Here is a 22261-nt window from a genome sequence, read left to right as displayed (position 1 = left end):
GTCGACTACGACCTTAATGCTACGTTCCTTGAGAAAACTGGCGACCCAAATGCACAGTCTCGCAGGCAACCCAAATGAAGGTAGCTTTGAAAGCAGCGCTCTATGCCACACCCGATCAAAGGCCTTCGCAATATCCAGACTAACTGCTAAGGCCTCTCCCTTACTCTCAATTGCCACTGCCCATCGGTGTGTTAAGTAAGCTAAAAGATCACCGGCCGAACGTCCCTGTCGAAAGCCGTACTGGCGATCACAGATCAGCCGGTGCTCTTCTAGGTACCGGAGCAGTTGACGGTTAATGATGGATTCCATAACCTTCGAGAATAAGGAAGTGATAGCTATGGGCCTATAGTTAGCTGGATCTGAGCGATCTCCCTTTTTAGGGATCGGATGCACCAGAGCAGTCTTCCAAAACTTTGGGACTATGCCCGATGAGTAGCTAAGCCGAAAAAGACGCGTAAGAACCGGAGCCAGCTCTGGTGCGCACGTCCTAAGCACAATTGGAGGAATACCATCAGGCCCACTCGACTTATGGATTTCGAGGGAGAAAAGTGCTCTACGCACTGAGCTATGCGTGAATTTAATATCAGGCATAGAGCTCCTACAACACGTGATGGTCGGTGGTGGTTTCTCCCCGTCATCCAATGTCGAGTTTGACGCAAAGATGGATCCAAGAAGATCGGCCTTTTCTTTAGCGTTCTGGGCCAACGAGTCATCCTCCCTGCGCAAAGGTGGAAAAGATGACTTACAGAAATTCCCTTGTGCAGCTTTGGCAAGAGACCAGAAAGCTCGAGTCCCAGAGGGCAAACTAGCCAATCTCTTGCCAATTCTACTAATATGCTCTGACTTCGCTGTGGCTATAACTCTTTTGAAGGACCTAGAGGCAGAGTTATACTTCTTTTTAAGAGCACTGGTGTTAGGATCTCGCGACGCCACACCTTTAGCCCAGGTTAGGAAGCACTCCTGTTTCAGACGAGATGCTGTTCTACAGGAGGCTCCATACCAGGGCTGGGATTTCCCGCCGACGGGCACCACAGAGTTAGGAATAAATAATTCCATTCCCTGAAGCACCACATCAGCAATGGAATCGGCAATGGCGTCGGGATCATCCAGTGTGAAGCAAACCTGCCTCCATGGGTAAGATGCGAAAAAAATCCGCATCTCATCCCAATCTGCCGACCTGTAGTGCCAAATGCGACGTCTACCCGTAGAACGAGGTGGAGTCGGACTCGTAAGAGGCACTTCGCTCCGCACCAAACAGTGATCCGACGATCCAAGCGGGGCTTCGACGGAGATCACATAGTTGTCTGGGTGGGTGGTCAGCAGAAGGTCCAGCAGTGAAGGTGAATGGTCCAACACATCAGGGATTCGCGTAGGCGAGGAAACAAGCTGTGTCAGACCATAAGCCAAAGCAAAGTCATGAACAGATCTTCCCGCATAGTCGGTTGTACGCGAACCAAGCCATTCGGCATGGTGGGCATTAAAGTCGCCAACAATCACGACTTCAGCGGAAGGAATCTACTCAAGCAGGGAATCTGTAACCATTTGGACGTGCTCAATAAGTTGGTCGGTTTCAGTGTTACCGCTGTGGGACCTGTATAGGCACGCATAGATGCGGGGATGGTCATTGCAATCTACGCGCAGCCATAGAATGGACAGGTCCGTACCTTCAAGAGTCCCAAGGCGTCGACAGCAGATATCCTCTCTGACATACGCACATACACCGGCACGCGAAACAAAACAATGTTCAAGCTTATACCCCGGGTAGGTCAGGTATGATGTTTCGTTAGGAGGGGATATCTGTGTCTCCGTGAGGAAGAGCAATGCCGGCCGCGCCGTTTCTAGGTGGTGGTGGACTGCGTTCAGGTTTGAATGAATTCCCCTAATATTACAGAGGCTCACATTGAGCAAAGGGGATGCCGCAGAAGTCTTGCTCTGTTTGCCCTTGGTCCCATAGAGCGGAATTTTGCCCCCCCCAGAATACGCAGGGCAGCCCGAGCGTGGTTGCTCGAGAGAGGATTCTCCAGCAACATGGCTGCTGGTACCTCCCTGGGGTACGTTATTTTTTTTAAATTCCACTGCCATGGTATTGAAAGATGGGGGGACGGAGTTGGGGGAGGATTTTAGGATAAGGAAGGGGATGGGTATAGGATGGGCCTCCGGACTCCCTCACTCACCATACGGAATGTGGTCGCACTAAAAGTGCGGCCACTTAGCGTCGGTATTCTGTGAGGGTGTGGTACTTCCCCGGTCGAGCCGGCCCATTCATGCTGCAATACCATATGGTATTACAGCGTGGCTCTACCACCTATACATAAAAATCCATTGTTATTTAGAAAAAATAATCGGAGAAACAAAGAGGCGCCGACGGTGACCTTAATCATCATCATCATATCAGCTTTTAAATGTCAACTTCTGAACATAAGCCTCCCCCTTGGGGGGGGGGTTGCCAGTATTTGTCACGCTTGGCAGGCAGATTGACAACCACAGTTAGACTTCGGATATGTATAAGTGACGCTGCTGCCCATCCCTCGCTCTCCCTTAATCGCCTCTTACGACACCCACGGAAAAGGATGGGGTGGCCTATTCTATGCCGGGACCACACGGGAAATCTATTAGTAGTATTAAAAAATTTACTAGTATTTTTTTAAAAATTCAAAATGAAACGCAACGAAATGTTAACATTTATTAATTAAATTTCGCCATGTTGTTATTTTATGAAATTTTTAATTTAATAAAAGCTGCAAGCGTATGAAAAATATTTTGTTCCATGGCAACGTTGCCAACGAAAGTGGCTGCCTGTTAGCGACGTGGCGCAATGCAGCGCTCGAAACATTATGGGTTTTATTAAATCTCGCATAATTTTAACCGCTTATAATGCCACGTAATTGCAGGGTTGTCGACTTGCAAATTTCTCGATTTTATGGATTCATATTTTCTGGGCTATTTATACTGGTTGCTAGCCCTTAAAATAATTCAGTGTTTAAGTAGGTAATGTCTGGAACAGCACAATACTGTAAATTATAATAAATAAATTCAACAATTGTTTGAATTAAGACATCTTTTATTAAATATATTACGGGGAGTGTTCTGAGGAATTGTTCGGTTTGATACCTGCTGCTGAATTTCATCATTGTACACAAGTTTCATCCCAATCATCTGGACCAGTGGCGGTCTTCCACCATGTATTTTTAAGGTAGTTTCTTCCACGCACCACCACGCTTTGAAATGAAGTCCCAGCTATAATATTACCGAATCGATACGACATTGTAAGCTTCAACGAAAGAGTATATTCCTTTTTGAAAGGCCGTTAGAAAACTTGAAATTCCTCCGATGAAGATGCTCATAGGCAGCGGTAGTCACTTACCATCAAGTGATCCGCATGTCATTTACCTCCTGAGTTAAAAAAGACCTTTTTTTGGAAATTTAAAGTTTCTTTTTGTCAGGGTAAAGAAATCAAGTATCGGCCTTGTTCTCGACCATTGTCTTATATCATTTGACACCAATTTTTTTTATCTGGCTTCTACAGTTGTTGGTCTTTCCTTTCTTTTATACACTTATTTACTTAAACTTTATTGACCTATAAAATGTAGTACAAAAGACGGACTTAATGCTATAGGCATTCTCTACTACCATACCTTTAGCATATACAGAAATATCCATACATTCTGTCTTTGCTTCCAAACCGAAGTCCTCTCTCTGCATTATATTTTATTTACTTTTCTCGGAGTGTAATCCAGAAGTCGGGTTTAATGCTAATGGTATAGTCTACTACATGAGTCACTATTCATCCCAAAGGTTGACTGGTGAATATCACGTTCATTCTACAAGATTGAAAACCATAAACCTCCAAGTTGTTTTAGAGACTATCTCTTATTATTAACTAAACTACTGTTGTAATACTAAAACTATTTTATTGTTTCAGTCAACTGTATTAGATATCTGTAAATTTAATTTGGAATTCCGTTCAAAACTTTCAACGAGTATAAGAAAATAACTAAAGTGAAAGGTTTCACAGCTACTGAATTTGAAAATTCAAAATTAATTAAGTTAATTTCTTCGCACCGATAGCCCTGACCGCGTTGCGTCCGCGCGGAATGCTTTATTCGGGACTTTGTGTTTAATAGTCTCCTTTAATTACAAGTTTAATATTATAACAATAGATTTATATACATTGGGTATATAACGCAGATTTTATTACATTATAATCCGGAGATGTTAATTAAAATAATGGCTTCCTTTTGCGCTCTATAATATTTAAAAGGCATTTGAAACCCTAATATATTCAATATTGGTGTCAACCCTGTCGATGGTCTCTGCTATTGTGTTTCTGTAAATACGTAACTACATTTTTTTTTATACAACTTAGAATGGCAAACAAGCTGACGCCCCACCTGATGGAAAGTGGTAACCGTCGCCTATAGACATGAGCAGTGCCATGGACATAACCGAGCATACTGTTTCGCCCATGATACACCCCATGCGATACCATTCCTGAAGACTCAGATGTTATTCATCTGTACCCTGTAAATTCACGCCATATCCCACCCTACAAACCAAAACACAGCCATGCAAACACAACTGCTTCACAGTAGAAACACGAATAGGACAGAGGTGCCCAAGCAATCGACTTTTGTACAAAGTCTCCCTCTGGTAAACATTATGGACTATTCTGACAATTTGTTTTTTAATAATAATTTTTTAATCTTTTTTACCCTATTAATGAATATTAACATCAGTTTTAGGAAAGGGTTACATTTATTATAATCATAATATATGTAAACTATATATGTAAAGAGTATAATTCTAATACAATTAGCTGGGGGGAAAGGGATTGTTAGTAATAGAGACTGAGAATCCCATTGCTAGCAATATACCCAACCAGGTCGGCCTTCTCTCGGTTCCCCCTGGAAATTATCATGGTTAATTCCTGATGAATTCATCATGATGGGCTAACTGGCCTGTTTTCATTCTCATCGATCACCCTTAATTGGTGCCCCGCCAGCGTATCCCATTAGCGCAGGCGGGGCTACCATACCATTTTCACCAATAAAACAAAAATACAAGTAGCTTGAAATTTGGATTTGAATTAGGCAAATTTATCGAGTTACCAGTCCTATATTAAAGTTTATAATGAAAAGTACTTAGTATATTTTATATTATATAAAATATTAATTAATTCTCTACATGATTTTAATAAACCAATTAATTGAAAATGATGATCAATATTAAATGTTGCTTAATGAAATTAAACGTAACTTGGTTTTCAAAACTTTTCTACAAGTCTCCTTTATAGCTCAATAGATAAATATAAAATATAAAGTTGCGTCTAAAACTCGTCTGTGCTTATATTTTTGTTTGAATCTGTGCAACCGCGAAAGATAATTAAATTTCGTTACAAATACAATCGCAGTAAAGTTTAGAGTTGGCTGGTTTTGTGAGCCTACAGTGTTTATAGAGTGAATACCAGATTGAGAGTCTTAGTATTTTGAATTCTCAATGTTATTTCTAATTAAGTGCAAATTATTTTGTATCCTAAGTACGATGAGGCAGAGTTCATAGTAACGTTTCGACCTACTTATAGTATTATGCTTTTATAGTATTAATTTATTTGATACATTACGTATTAAAATATTTATATTAATCTTTACTTAAATTGTCACAATATTGTACACCGCTCTACCCGCTGACACTGATGCTCCTTTCCACTTTGGGTTTACTGGAAGAAAACTCTATTAGAGTTAAGCTCGCCTTTTGTACATTTGATTATCACTTTTATTACCGCTTTGATACCACTTTCTACCATCGTGCGGCGCGCCATCGACAGGGAGTTCACCCTCATACCTTACAGCTTTACTTAAGAGGCTACAGCATGCGGTTCTTCAAAAGGGGGGTAAAGAGGTTTCTTCAGGGTCAGCAACGCGCGCGTAATACCTCTGGTATTGCAGGCGTGCTTGTTTGCCACCTCAGGGGGAAAATAAAAAAAAAAGATTACCTCTGTCATATTCTTATAACTGGTGTGTACAATAAATAATTGAATAAATAAATAAATTTACTTTATAAAACCTAATCGCTTCCCGCCATCTGTAAGCTTAGGTCGTTTAAACTACGAGTACACAACGGTATTTAATGCAATTTTCATCAATAGATAACGTGATTCTAAAGGAAATTTTAGTATATTTTAATATTGTTTTGTATTAATTTGTTGGGATGACGATAATTATTCAAGGATTCGAAAGAAATCAAGTCGGCTGCGAGCTTTTGTTGAAAACTGTACCTAATCCGTTTGAGATATAACTATACAATTTATGGTGGGATTGTTTCTCTTTTATAAGTTTACAAAAAAGTCCTTGATGACATATGTCTATCTTTTAAGGATAGATTACTATAGCCATCTAACTCATAATTGACGCCACAAGCTTATGCAAGAAATGTAAGCAAATATGCTGCACTACCCGTGTGAATCCGGAGCGGGCTGCTAGTCGATTACAAATTGACCCTTTTTAAGCATTGATAAATTATTACAGTTTATGTCATTATTATCTCAAAGTACTTCTCTATTTTATGTATTTGGTACATGTATTAGGTTCCAATATTAATAAATTTTGAAATATTACCGCCGAACACTTATTTAGCAAAGTCTGTGTTACACACTAAACGATTACTTGAATGACAAATGTGCATAGTGTTAGTCGATCATGCACGAGCTCTAAAATATCCAAGAATCATGCTATTTTAGACATACATAGTATATTTAAATAAATGCACAAAAATGTTAAAAGATAATTTCTGTTGAATTTCTTGTACTTTCTATACAACTGTAAAATTATTTGGATTTTTTTTTTTTACTTTATTTTGTACAAAAATCCACAGCTCTTAAAAAATAACTTACATGCTAAGTCTCTTATGAATACAGCCAATAACGGATTTTATTTATACAAACAAAAATTTTGATTCCAAAGCGAGGCAGGCGAGTTAGAGTGGGTGTATGCAAGTAACATAAGCACATGAATGAAAGAAACCATATATAATAGTGAGTCTCATAATTTTCTCGTAGGTTTTTCTCAGTATGCTGCCTGCGGAGAAGAACCCACAAACGTAATAAATATTCCAAAACCGATAGTGAAATTATAAAAAAACTACCATTTAAAAGAGTTTTAAAAGTGTTATATATATTTATATTCTTTATTGCATACAGTAATAACAAGAAGTTATTAACAATGTTAGCAAAGGAGAACTTATCTCTAAAAGAGATTTCTTCCAGTCAACCTAACACAGTGGCATAGGAAGTAGTGAGTGGGTAGTAGTAGTGCAAGACAGAAATTAAAATAAATATTTACATAAACATTAATTTATATAATGAACTATATAATATAAAATATTTATTTAATGAACTTACTATATTTATCATTTCCGACAATTGTTTCGACTTCAATCGAAAGTCTTCTTCGGGGGGGGGGGGGGGGGGATATTTGCGTCACACAGTGCGAGGCGAGATGCTTCGATTAAAATTCCTGAAATTCATATAAATAAACATCGTATAAAAAAATAATATAACATTTAAAAGAACTTGTAAACAAGTCTATTTGAAAAAAGATAATTTCTGTTGTATTCTAAACGATGCTAATAATACGTAATATTTTTTTTTTCAATCTTATTGTCGTTCAATGCAAAATAGTACATTACTGCAGCGGCCAACAACTGAGGCATTGATGGACGAACGTGCAAATGTGGGCCGAGGTGTAGCCGAGGCACACATACATGAGTCCATCAATGCCTAGTTGTGGCCAAGGCTTGTATAGTACTTTTCTCAAACAATGCGCGGAAATCAAAAACATAATTTTACTTTTTAAGTCATTATATTATAAATTACAATTTTTTACCATTAAAAAACATCTTGTATAAATATTTTTCTATCTACTAATATCATCACGAATATTATATGAAAAATATGAAATTAAGAAAACATGCTGAATAATACGTCAGTTTTGAATTAAGTACTTGATTTCTCTCTCGTCAAATCCTCTTTCAAAATCTTCAAAGGCCACTTGTGTATCTCAGCCCTCTTATCGGAAAATGTTATTATTTCTTATAAAATAACTTGTTTTTTTTTATTATTTATTTTAAATGTATAGACTCTTTGATTATTAGCTTTTGATTTGATTCAATTTTGAAATTACATCTAAAGAAGGATTTTCTCAATTCGTCTCTAAAAAATAATAGTAGAAATATTTTCTTTATACAACTTAGAATGGCAAACAAGCTGACGGCCCACCTGATGGAAAGTGGTAACCGTCACCTATAGACATGAGCAGTACCATGGACATAACAGAGTATACTGTTTCGCCCATGATACCCCCATGCGTTGCCATTCCTGAGGACTCAGGTGTTATTCCTCTGTACCCAGTAAATTCACGCCATATCCCACTCTTCAAACCGAAACACAGCCGTGCAAACGCAACTTTACGGTTGAAACACGAATGGGACAGAGGTACCCAAGCAAACGACTTTTGTACAAAGTCTCCCTCTGGTAAAATGTCTTACAATAGATACAATTTACTCCTGTGTTTGACCTATATTAATTTTATAACACTTAAAGTTGCCATTTCTGCTTATAGAGAAATAGAAATGCTTGCTCAATGGCAAATATTACTTCTAGATACGATTATGTATTCTAAATTCAAATTTTGGGGGAAAATGAAGTCCCGTGTTCAATTCTTAGTATGCTCCATCAAGGTTGTAAACTATTTGAACATCAGACGGGCCATAACCTAACTTCGCTTATGAGTTCAAATTCATACAAGTGACAGTTTGTGTAGCACTAAAATAAATCTTAAATTACTATATCATTGTCCTCTGCGTGAATTTTTTTTTTATACAACTTAGAATGGCAAACAAGCTGACGGCCCACCTGATGGAAAGTGGTAACCGTTGCCTATAGACATGAGCAGTATCGTAGACATAACAGAGTATACTGTTTCGCCCATGATACCCTCCACGCGTTGCCATTCCTGAGGACTGAGGTGTTATTCCTCTGTACCCTGTAAATTCACGCCATATCCCACCCTTCAAACCGAAACACAGCTATGCAAACACAACTGCTTCACGGTTGAAACACGAATGGGACAGAGGTAGCCAAGCAATCGACTTTTGTACAAAGTCTCCCTCTAGTATTCTAATCTATGGTATGTCTCAAAATTTAAACATCATAATATTTTCACAAACTTTCACATCTATAATATTATTGTGACAATTCTTGTAAATTAATATTAATAATCAACAAGTATTCGATTCGGGCTCTAATAAGTGTATCGCAAGCTCCAAGCTAAACAAACTTAGGTAACTTAGTTTCAGATTATTTCACTTTGATAAATTTCAACTTTGGTTTAAGGTTTTCTCCGTCTATTAATGTTACTGTTTCCGTTTAATATATATGTTTATAACTATTTGTAATTTTAAATGTAAATAAATAAATATTTTTAAATGTTTTTTGTAAAATAAATAAATATATATATTAATACATATATGTTACTCTAAAAGCCGTGTTTACCCAATATTAACTTTGTCACTTTTTTTATTTGCGAACCGTAAAATGAGTTAGTTGTCTTTCTCTATCATTCTTATTAATTGACCAGTAATATGGAATTCCACAAAATATATTAATGTAACATGGGGAGTGCTCTGAAGAATTGTTCAGGTTGATACCTGCTGCTGATTTTCACCACCGTACAACCCGCCACAAACTAAAGTTTCATTCCAATCATCTGGACGAGTGGCGGTATGCCACCGTGCGTTTTTCAAGGCACTTTCTCCCACGAACAACCACTCTTTGGAATCAACTTCCAGCAGCAGTATTTCCGAACTGATACGACAACATAACTTTCAAGAAAAGAGCCTATTCCTTTTTAAAAGGCCGGCAGCACACCTGCAATGCCGCTGGTGTTGTGGGTGATCATGGGCGGCGGTAGTCACTTACCATCAGGTGAGCCGCATGCTCGTTTGCCCCCTGTGTTGTAGAAAAAAATAACATCTAAGTCAATAAATAAATGTGACAAACCATTTTAAAATGTTAAACAAGATATTTTTAATTAAAACTAAATTAAAATAATGTAAATCAAAACTGAATTAACTAATAAAATAGTATTTACGTTAGAATTTCATAAGCACCCACAAATACTGGTTTGTTACACAAATTGCGACCATATGGCCCGGTAATAAAGGCGGCGGTACACCGCAGTGCCACAATCTCATTACCTGTAATGGCCGCCGTAAGTTTCGCCGATTTAATTCTATCGCCCCATCGTTCATACAGGGCTCGTATTTTTTATGATAGAGAATAAAATACGCGGCCAAATGAATCTTTTTAGGGTTCCGTACGAAGGTCCAGGTAGTCATTACCGAGCGTAGACGTAGTAAATGGATAGAGCGGCTCCTTTCTATTTATATGTACGTATATCAATCATTTAGGTTTTTTTTATGGAAAAAACTAATATAATTATGAAAAAAAAAATAGTTTGAAACGAATATAGAAGTCTACCATCTAAATATATATAAAAAAAAAGAATAAATAAAATCAATAACTTTTTTTAATTTTTCTTCAACAAACTAAATATTCCTGTTACCTAACTTGTATTTAAAGAGGGGAAAGGGATTGTTAGTAATGGAGAATAAGAATATAACCGTGAAGCAGTTGTGTTTGCATGGTTGTGTTTCGGTTTGAAGGGTGAGATATGGCGTGAATTTACAGGGTACAGAGGAATAACACCCGAATCGTCAGGAATGGCAATGCATGGGGGGTATCATGGGCGAAACAGTATACTCTGTTATGTCCATGGTACTATTCATTACTATAGGCGACGGTTACCACTTTCCATCAGGTGGGCCGTCAGCTTGTTTGCCATTCTAAGTTGTATAAAAAAAAATTAAAAACAAAACCGACCTCATCGTCCTCTAGTATTTCTAGTAGTTTCACTTTTACTTTTTACTATTTACAACCCCAACGTAAAGAATAAAGGAATAATTGTCCAATTAAACATTTTTACATCATTTTTTAGGATTCTAATTTAGAAGACCCGTAAAAATGGCCCTATAAAAGATGTTTCAGCCCGGTTTGTAATTGTGTATATTTTTTTTTAAGCGCTTTTACATTCATCACACTTTAAACTGTTCAATATAGCTCAGTTTTATATTATACATGTGAAAGTATAAAGCCATAATATATAAAGTCAGGGGGGAAAGGGATTGTTTGTACTGGAGACTAAGAATCCCATTGCTAGCAATATACCCAACCAGGTCGACCTCCTCGCGGTTCTCCCTGGAAACTATCATGGTTAATTCCTGATGAATTCATCCTGATGGGCTAACTGGCCTGTTTTCATTCTCATCTATCACCCTTCACTGGTGCTCCGCCAGCGTATCCCGTTAGCGCAGGCGGGGTTACCATACCATTTTCACCCATCAAAAAAAAATGTGTATGTTTTGTCTTCATATACCATCTATAAATGGTCAATTTATTTGGTTTTCCTACTTCTGAAATATATGCATACGAAGTAGCGGACAAAAAAGCAAATATTAAGTTAGATTAATTTATTTATTTATTTAATAAAAAAATCCACTGCTCTTAAAAAAACAACTTACATGCTAAGTTTTAATAACTTAACTTTATTTCCTTAAACAAAATTAGCCTGTAGTACAATATAACTATGACCTCACACTAGGCAAAGCCTGTCTCGTGGAAAGAGTCGAGTCTTCAGAGTCGGCAACGCACGCGTAGTACCCCTGGTAGTGCAGCCGTTCATAAGCTACGGTAGCAGCTTACCTTCAGTTGGGCCATACGCTTGTTTGCCACCTCAGTGACATATAAAAAAATATAAATTTCGCGGTACTATTAAATTAGATTATTGCTTTATGAGATGGATTTAAACGGCGCCTCTGAAACTACCCCAATATTACATCTAATATATAAAATTCTCGTGTCACGGTGTTTGTTACCAAACCCCTCCGAAACGGCTTTACCGATATTTATGAAATTTTGTGTGCATATTGGGTAGGTCTGAGAATCGGCCAACATTTATTTTTTATACCCCTCAATGATAAGGGTGATCTACCTCTAAAATTATTTTTTTATTTCTTTGACAAATTTTTTTATTTTTATTTTAATATGATTTAGCATTGAAAACTACATACAACTTCAAATTTTCACCCTTTCACGATCAACCTCTGTTTTTTAATCGCGATTTTTATAAGGTAAGGTTTATAGGTTGCAAAATGGCAATCCAATATAATAATTGTAGTAGGATAAATTTTCATGTATAGTGCTCGAAATAATGTATATGGTAAAACAACGTTTGCCGAGTCAGCTAGTATGTATATATTATTTGAAACGTAAAAATGAAAATTATCTAATATTATTCTGACCTAGCAACAATATCTACGTTCTTCATAAATCTTATTACCTATTGGAGAATAAGTAATGTTAAATTTTTATTAAATTCCATAGCGACAAAGGTTTTGACAGGGGTCTCTTGGATCTTAGAATGTTGGAGTGAATTCTTTATAGACAACTAGCGATTCGATCCGGATTCACTCAAGTAGGATTATCTTCTCAGTACAAGTTAATTATGGTGTACATACAAATTTTCCATAAAAAATCTAATATTTTTTTTTTATACCATTGAGATGGCAAACAAGTACATGCCCCACTTGCAGGTCTACTCTTGAATCCAGTATAAATCATATTCATCATTACCATCTCCCTACCATTATCCTAATTATTATTTGGGGTCGGCGTAATATTTTTTTTTATACAACTTAGAATGGCAAACAAGCTGACGGCCCACCTGATGGAAAGTGGCAACCGTCGCCTATACACATGAGCAGTATCATGGACATAACAGAGTATACTGTTTCGCCCATGATACCCCTCATGCGTTGCCATTCCTGAGGACTCAGGCGTTATTCCTCTGTACCCTGTAAATTCACGCCATATCCCACCCTTCAAATCGAAACACAGCCATGCAAATACGACTGCTTTACGGTTGAAATGCGAATAGGACAGAGGTGGCCAAGCAAACAACTTTTGTACAAAGTCTCCCTCTAGTTTTTAAATCGATTTTATTTACTTTCTTCTTTTTTATTTGATATCTCATACGAATATAGTCACAGTAAATAGCGAGTAATAAAGTAGTAATATTACCAGTCAAAGTTATAGCAATCGGCGTCCTCTCGAGTCCGTTATAAAGCAATCTATTTGACAAATAGTACAATAGTATTGCATTAGCTCTCGCGGCTTTAACTGCACAATATTGCAGCGGCTCCGGGCTTCTACAGTTATTAGTTCACTAAACCAATAAATAGTTCCCTGCAACGCTTGCGGCGGATGTGTGCACTGGTTTAATATAATTTTAGTAAGATTATGAGTATGTATTAAAATAATAGAGAATAGAAGAGGCAAAATACTGGGCTATCTTATACGACGACTTTTTAAATAGTACAGTAGAAGGAAAAATAGAAGGCGAAAGAGGAAGGGGAAGACCGGGGAATAATAACATGGGACAGATAAAAGAAACACTAGGTGTCATGTCGTATAGGGAAGTCGAGGATATGGCCTGGGATAGAGCTGGCTGGAAGAAGATGCATGAATTAGTTGCACCGACAAGAGGAAACTCTTAAATGAAAAGAGATGAATATTTATAAATAATCTATTGTAATTTACGCAATATTATATGTTTCAACATGTCAACTTTTTGTCAGCTAATTGTCAAAATAGCTGACTCGTTTTTTATCAGTGTTCTATATACTTACGCATTAAATGTATCTTGACGTATTATTTAATAAATAGAGTGTTTACGCATTAGAAAGATGGAGAAATTATAATACAAAACAAATATAGAAGTTAAAAAGCAATTACTTATAACTATTTATCATGCATAATTGTTTTATTATAAAAAGTTGACCCGATTTTTTCGAAGCATTTCTATGAAGACACACATATATCTAATAGATAACCATATATTTATTAAGTAACTGACACGGGTGAAGTCGCGACCAAACGACAGTTAATACGCAATAAAATTCCTGTTACGGAAATTACCTACCTGTCCTTCGTCCTTTAATCTATAGTAGTGATAAAGGAGCGACGACCTCTACCGGACTCACTCGACGCCGTATCCGAGGTTCACTGAGCCGTACACTTCACAATGGATGCTGTATTTGCTCCTTCACTGCTACTCGTATTGAACGTGATGAAAATAAAATCCTTGTTAATATTGTTAAGTGTGCCGTTTTCGCGGAAAAGTTACCAATTTGGATGATACAAAGCGGATTTGTTTCAACAATAAACAATGACTTCAATCGTGAGAAATATTTGAATTTGGAAGCTCTTTTTTTTTTGTTTTTATTATTGTGTTTTACGACTCTGGATACAAGTGCTCTTTCTTGAACCTACAAAGATTACCTACCTACCTATTACAAAGAGTACACTTGTAGTGAATTCAAGTCTAACATACTTCGCCAATGTAACCAAACCTATAATTATATCTATCTCTCACTATCAATACATATAATACAATCGTAACTGGTCGCTGTCTGTACATGAAAGATATATAAGAAAAACTATTATAGGGCTTTATGAACGCAAAAGAACCCAAAACAATGCATGCTAATCTCAATTAAAACGGCTCGACCGATTTAAATGCGGTTTTCACTAATCGGTTGTGATTTGCTTCATCTAACATTTAGTATGTTGTTTTATTTCAATCGGTTCGTGAAATAAAAAAAGTTATATCAATCTAAAAAAATCATATATAAAATACTATGAAATAACAGATCAGTTGAATTGAAACTTTTTTTCTCATATGTATTGATTTTCGAAAATTCCATGTACTCTTGTAATATATAGTAAATATACACAGTAGGGGGGAAAGGGATTGTTAGCAATGGAGTTTAACAGCCCCATTGCTAGCAATACACCGTATCAGGACAACCACCACGCGGTTCCCATGATTAATCGTGATTAATTCTAGTCCAATTCGTCACGATTGGCTAACGGACCTGCTTTCATCCACACCTATCATCGTTCACTGGTGCACCGACGGCGTATACCGTCAGCCCAGGCGGGGTTACTTAAATTTGAATTATCACGAATGTAGTATTTAGAATAGAGAAAGAAGATATCAGCAGAGAGAAACTTTGTACAAAAGTCAATTGCTTGGGTACCTCCGTCCCATTCGTGTTTCAACCGTGAAGCATTTGTGTTTGCATGGCTGTGTTTCAGTTTGAAGGGTGGGATATGACGTGAATTTACAGGGCACAGAGGAATAACACCTGAGTGTTCAGGAATGGCAACGCATGGGGGGTATCATGGGCGAAACAGTATGTGTGTGTACTGTTATGTCTATGGTACTGCTCATGTCTATAGGCGACGGTTACCACTTTCCATCAGGTGGGCCGTCAGCTTGCTTGACATTCTAAGTTGTAAAAAAAAAATATAGAGAAGGAGAATAAAGAAGGATACTTTTCTCGGTCAAAGTCGCGGTTAATAACTAGTAATACATAAATGTAAAAAAATATATAGTCAAAAAAATAAAAGCGATCTTGCCCGAGGTAATAAATCATTAGGCCACAAAACCAAGCGATCACCAAATTACATTACCAAAAAATGGATACGGGGTTAAATAAATGGGCGTGATGGCGGCTTGAATCCCATTATACAAAATCCCATAGTCACTGCCCGGTAATATTGGTCAATATTAAACCTTAACAATAAACGCTACTTGGATATAACGTACCTGTGATATCATTGCTGACTTGTTGATTTTGTATTTATTCCCTTCGTTTAATTAGCATTTATTTTATTCATAACTAGCGGCCCGTCCCGGCTTCGCACGGGTGGTCATTTTTACAACATTTTAAAAAGTGGTTATTGTGGTGGTGACATAACGATAATAGTTGGACATATAATATCGCGAAGTTTTTTGTAGTTTTTGATATTTTCTTCAATATCGTAGAACAAACTTTTGTTCTATCACCAATAGTTTCCCTTGCGCACGCAACGAAAGATATTTTTACACCTTGAGTTACGTTACTACAGTTTTAGTAAGAATCCCTAATCTTTTCTAGCAATATATATAGCCTATGTTACTCAGGGTGAAAATAGCTTTCTAATGGTGAAAGAATTTTTGAAATCGGTAAAGTAGTTTTTGAGTTTATTCATTACAAACATACACACAAAAATACAAATCTTTCCTCTTTATAAGTATAATATTAGTGTAGACATGTAATAGGAAAAATTTAAACTTAATCTTGCTGGTCTGTTTGAGACATAGATTGCTATTTGCTCTTCTATTACAGTTATTTGTTTTATGTAGTAATATTTTACGTATTTATTTATGTATATACTTAATACATGTATATATTTAACAAATTATGTGTATGTTTATATTAGTCTAATTTTTTTTTGATGGGTGAAAATGGAATGGTAACCCTGCCTGCGCTAATGGGATACGCTGGCGGGGCACCAGTGAAGGGTGATAGATGAGAAAGAAAACAGGCCAACTGGCCTGGAATTCATCATGATGGGCTAACTAGTCCATCATGATGAATTCATCAGGAATTAATTGATAGTTTCCAGGAGGAACCGCAAGGAGGTCGACCTGGTTGGGTATATTGCTAGCAATGGGAATCTCAGTCTCCATTACTAACAATCCCTTTCCCCCCTATATTAGTCTAATTATATGTTTATATTATATAAATATATCAAGTATTGTTTTATTTTTCCTCTATTCAATAATGCACCGCCTGCTTATTTCTCTGTTCGCCCAATAGTTGTAGAGATGGTGATGGTGGTAGAATGGTGGTAGAGAATACCGTTCGGTGTTCAGTCCGCCAAATGTAGCTATATAGAATTTTACCTGTGAATTAAATTTTAAATAAATAAAAATTGGAAAAGAACGTTTTTCATGAAATATACACCGTAATGGTAACAATTCGCTGTTACCACGTTGTTCTCATCAGTTTTAAAAAATTTTCTTTATCAAATTTTATACATAACTTTTGTATTTGTGAAATTGTTGCCGGCGGCCATAAATATATATAAAAAACTAACCTGTCCGAGCAGTTTGTCGTGTAATCTGTTTTCCTTAAGTCGCCTGCCCACACCGGTGGCGGCGCGGGAACACGGTCGCTGAAACTTTAATTATGTTTTTGTAAAAGTGTAACAATTTAGAAGTGTGAGCGAGCAAGGCATATTTTCATTCATTTTCATTAAAGAGTTTCCTCTTGAGTTGTGTCTTGTTCCTCTCTTGTGCAACTAATTCATGCATCTTCCTCCAGCCAGCTCTATCCCAGGCCATATCCTTTATCTCCCTATACGACATGACGCCTAGTATTTCCTTTATCTGTCCCATGTAGTTAATCCTCGGTCTTCCTCTTCCTCTTTTGCTCTCTATCTTTCCTTCTATTATGCTCTTAAAAAAATCGTCATGTCGTATAAGGTGGCCCAGCATTTTGCCTCTTCTATTCTTTATTATTTTAATCAATGTTCTCTTCTCGTTTACTTTTTTCAGGACTTCCTCATTCATTAGTTTTTCTGTCCAGCTTATCCTTTTCATTCTCCTCCATGTCCACATTTCGAAGGCATATTTATCTTCTACTTAATCATACTAATGTAATAAACGTGAAAGTGTTTCTACCGTGAAGCAGTTGTGTTTGCATGGCTATGTTTCGGTTTGAAGGGTGGGATATGGCAGTGAATTAACAGGGTACAGAGAAATAACACTATATATGAGGGGGGAAAGGGATTGTTAGTAATGGAGACTGAGAATCCCATTGCTAGCAATATACCCAACCAGGTCGACCTCCTCGCGGTTCTCCATGGAATCTATCATGGTTAATTCCTGATGAATTCATCATGATGGGCTAACTGGCGTGTTTTCATTCTCATCTATCACCCTTCACTGGTGCTCCGCCAGTATATCCCGTTAGCGCAGGCGGGGCTACCATACCATTTTCACCCATAAAAAAAACACTATATGTGAATACATATGAATAACGTAAATTTTGTTGGTGTCAGTTTTGTTAATATGTAATCGATGACTTAAGAAAATGCCGTATACATCTGTCATTGGTGTAAATGCAAGATGCAAGCCCTGTATATCAATTAAAATTAATGTCTGTATTTACACTATTGACATCGATATTAGATTCAAGAGTAGATCTGCTGATTAATTGATACATCTCTGCTCAAATACGAAAAATAACTCAAAGTTTAAATCATTTTTATTCAAACAGACTTGTTTACAAGCACTTTTAAATCGTCATTTTTTTTTTAAATCTACTGCAGGCTTCGAAAAGACGTTATCTCAACAGGAGAAGAGCCCGCAAGAAACTCAACATTTACTCTTTTAAATCTCTGTTAACATTATGTGTGTTTATTTAAATATAATAATAATATAATAATTAGATGTCTAATAGAACATATATAACGGGAAACTGGTGATGAACTCAATGTATTTTTGTCGTTTCCGACAATTGTTTTGTCTTCAACCGGATGTCTTGTTCAGGGGTCGTTTGGCGCTTTGCGTCACAGCGTCTCGCCTCGCACTGTTTTCCATTACATATGTACATAGGCTCCGTGTGACAGGACTCATAATCATTATATATTTAACAAAAAATACCAAATACAAATTCAAGAAGAGGAAAAGGACCAATCCGGTGTACATGAATTACGCATATACACCGATGGCTCCAAAACCGAGAACGGTTCAGGAGCCGGAGTCTTTTCCTTAGACCTGAATATAAACGTGCACATACCGCTTGGCGTACACAGCTCAATATTCCAATGCGAATGTGTTGCAATAACCGAGGCTGCTGCAGCTGTACATAAGCTAGGAATAAATGGTTTTAGCATTAGATTCTTATCTGACAGCGCAGCAGTACTAAAAGCATTACGAAACAACAAGACAAACAACAAATTGATAATTGAATGCCACCATTCACTGGATAGGATATCTTTCAATAACCGAGTTATCCTCCAATGGATAAGAGGGCACAGTGGATCTTATGGTAACGATGCCGCAGACGAACTGGCTAGAAGAGGCTCAGGAACGAGGGTGGTAGGCCCGTATCCACTTCTTCCTCTTCCGTTCTCGCAATTTCGAATGTGGATTCGTCAAAGATCCGCTGACATACAAAACCAAAGATGGATACAGGCTACTGATTGCAGACAATCAAAATTGGCCGTACCTACGTTGAATCAACGACTATCAAAACGTTTATTACATCTAGATAGAAAAAACCTCAAAATAATGATAGGGACAATAACGGGTCATTGTCCATTAAACAGACATCTATACACAATAGGAGCCACAGACAGCCCTCTATGTCGAGGCTGTTTCGACGCTGAAGAAACGGCTGCTCACGTAATCCTGGAATGTGAGGCTGTGGCCTATCAACGTTTAGAAATCCTCGGAACGGTGAGGTCGCTCCGTGAAGCCTGTGAAGAACCCAGGAAGCTTCTGCGCTTCTGGGCGGAGCTAGGTTGGCTGTACTAGCCACGACTCACACGCACAACGGCCCAAATGAGAGGCTAAGTGCGGAAATCAGAGTCTTTCTTACATTACATTACATTACATGTACATAGGCATCGGATAAAATTTTTAAAAAAGTTTTAAAAATAATTATGAATAGAGACATGCGATATTTTATTAATTTCCGCTCCCGTTGCACCTTTTAAGCCACAAAACCGTTTTGTTTACCGTTACCTGAAAGGGTTTTGCTTAAATTTTAATTTAGGGACCGCCGTATGCACGATGGGACGGGATGAAAAAGACGTCATTTTGACTTGATGCTTTTTTTTTGTGTTATCTCATTGTTAATTTAGATGGTGAATTGATTTAGGACTACTTATTACACGTATAAAAAGTAACATATTTAAGACAATAAAGTGTAAATTGTCACAATAATAAGCTTAAAAATTTCATATAAAATAAATTCTATAAATTTCATTATACATTTTTTTATTTTTGTTTAGAATGCTTATTTGTTAAAAAAAAAAAACACAAAAAAAACGAGGCTTATTAGGTAAAATGTGTTTTATTTTTAATATCAAACAAAATGTATTCCAATATTCTTCCAATAAATAGAAAATTGTTAGATTTAACTAATCTTCAAATATTAAAGTATGAGTCTTACAAAAATAATTTCTGATTAATATTTTATCTCTTATAGATACCTACTTATATTGAAAATAATTAGGTCTAAAAGTCTCTAATGAAATTTCTTCGGCGTTCTTTATTAGAATTTTGCTAATTAAGATCCTGCTTTACTAATAATTTACAAGGAAATAATTATTTTGGATCTGTAATTTTATATTTCTTCTATTAGAGACGTTCCATTTATTAATAACATTATTTAGCTATTTTATTAAATATAATATAATTTTAATGTGTCCAATGTTCAGTTTGTACATTAAAGATTTTTACATCTACAGTCTATGGGCTACAGCAATCGTTTACCATAAGACGGGCTGTACGCTTGTTTGCTACCTTCGTGGTATAAAAACAAATACAAATATTATGAGAAAAGGAAATGTTTTAAATAATAATTATAATCAATAACGTTCAGTAGTTAATGGTATTATTTTCCCATAAAAATAACCGAAGTTATATATTTTTAAAGCACGACTGTAGTAGACAAACATATCTACATTTCACGTGTCACCTACCCTCGTAATATAAAAATCTTGAGTCAGAGTAACCATAGTAATTTAATTGCTATATTTCACTCTTTTAACAAGAACACAGCTTGTATACAAACTTCTTGATAGTGAAAATAGTTGAGACAGAGTCCCTGCAGGCCACTTTTTTCGATACTTAAAAGGGCAATTAAAATAATATACTACATGATGTAATTTTCATCACACAGGTATTCTTTATTCTTTATTGTACACTACACAATGTATTTTTTAACCTACATTTATTTTTCTTTCATAATAGAGTGTGGCAAACGGCGAACTCTGGCCAGTGCAACGAAACGCATAGTTGGTGGTGTGGAGGCGTCGCCTGGAGACTGGCCGTTCTTGGCGGCAATCCTCGGCGGGCCCGAGGAAGTATTCTACTGCGCTGGCGTGTTGGTCGCTGATCAGTGGGTGCTGACTGCGTCACACTGCGTTGGCAAGTGTGTACTCGGAAATACTGTTGTTTATGCAACTTAGAAAGGCAAACAAGCAGATGGCCCACCTGATGGCAACTGGTAACCGTCGCTTATAGACATGAACAGTACCATAGATAAAACATTGTATACTATGTCACCCATGATACTCTTTATGCGTTACCTTTGCTGACGACTAAAGTACTATGCCTCTATACCTTGTAATTTCATTTCATATCCTAACCTTCATATCAAAACAGAGCCATGCAAACAGCAAAAACACGAACGAATCAGAGGTACCCAAGCAAATGACTTTTGTACAAAATCTTAATAAAAAAAATATCTGTTCAAAGCAGTTATTGCTTTGTTGATTTTGGAATCGAAATAATGTGAAGTAAATATGTCTATTTTTCAAACCCGAATAAACGGAATACATTATGCAATACTAATTACTATTTTTAAAACAAAATAGTCCGCATATTTGGTTCTAAAAATAGAAAATATGAGTAAGTCCTTTTTATGGATGATAATGGAATGGTAACCCCGCTTAGGCTAAGGGTATACGCGGGCGGGGCACCAGTAATGGATTATAGGTGAGAATGAAAAGACAGGTTGCCCATTATGACGAATTCAATAATAATCCCCCTGAAAATCACGATGGTTTACAGGGGGTGCCGCGAGGAGGTCGACCTGATAGGGATTATTGCTAGCAATGCTGCAATTAGACCCTATTGCTAACAATCCTTTTCCGTTCAATATGAGTAGATTAGGTCTAAACATATATATTATCTGTCATCATGGATATGGGCTTGCAGAAGGGATTTCCTTCTTTAACGTTCATGTTTTTTTTTTTTTTTTTTTTTTTTTTTTTTTTTTTTTATAGAACTTAGTTTCGTGTGCGACAAGTTTTACATCTCCTCAGCTGAACTTCCTCTCACTCAACTGATCGCTTCCCCGTGGCCCTATAACTTACATTTTTTTAAAGAACTTAGAATGGCAAACGAGCTGACAGCCCACCTGATTTCCATCAGTGGTAACCGTCACCTATAGACATGAGCAGTACCATGGACATAACAGAGTATACTGTTTCGCCCATGATACCCCCCATGCGTTGGCA

At 36.9% G+C, this 22261-nt stretch overlaps 1 protein-coding gene across 1 annotated transcript in view; it reads left to right on the top strand.

Annotated features, from left to right (window-relative positions):
- LOC113513874 (atrial natriuretic peptide-converting enzyme) overlaps positions 1-22261 on the top strand; it is a 166826-nt gene that overhangs the window by 138985 nt on the left and 5580 nt on the right. The window contains exon 13 of the mRNA XM_052894243.1: positions 20991-21171. Within this exon, the coding sequence (XP_052750203.1) occupies positions 20991-21171 (181 nt within the window). The remainder of the gene's footprint in view (positions 1-20990; positions 21172-22261) is intronic.

This window comes from Galleria mellonella, unplaced genomic scaffold (assembly GCF_026898425.1).
Source record: "Galleria mellonella isolate WM207_F2 unplaced genomic scaffold, CSIRO_AGI_GalMel_v1 utg200, whole genome shotgun sequence".
Classification (NCBI taxonomy): domain Eukaryota; kingdom Metazoa; phylum Arthropoda; class Insecta; order Lepidoptera; family Pyralidae; genus Galleria; species Galleria mellonella.
Note: the sequence above shows the minus strand (reverse complement) of the source record. Positions and strands in the feature narration are given on the sequence as shown.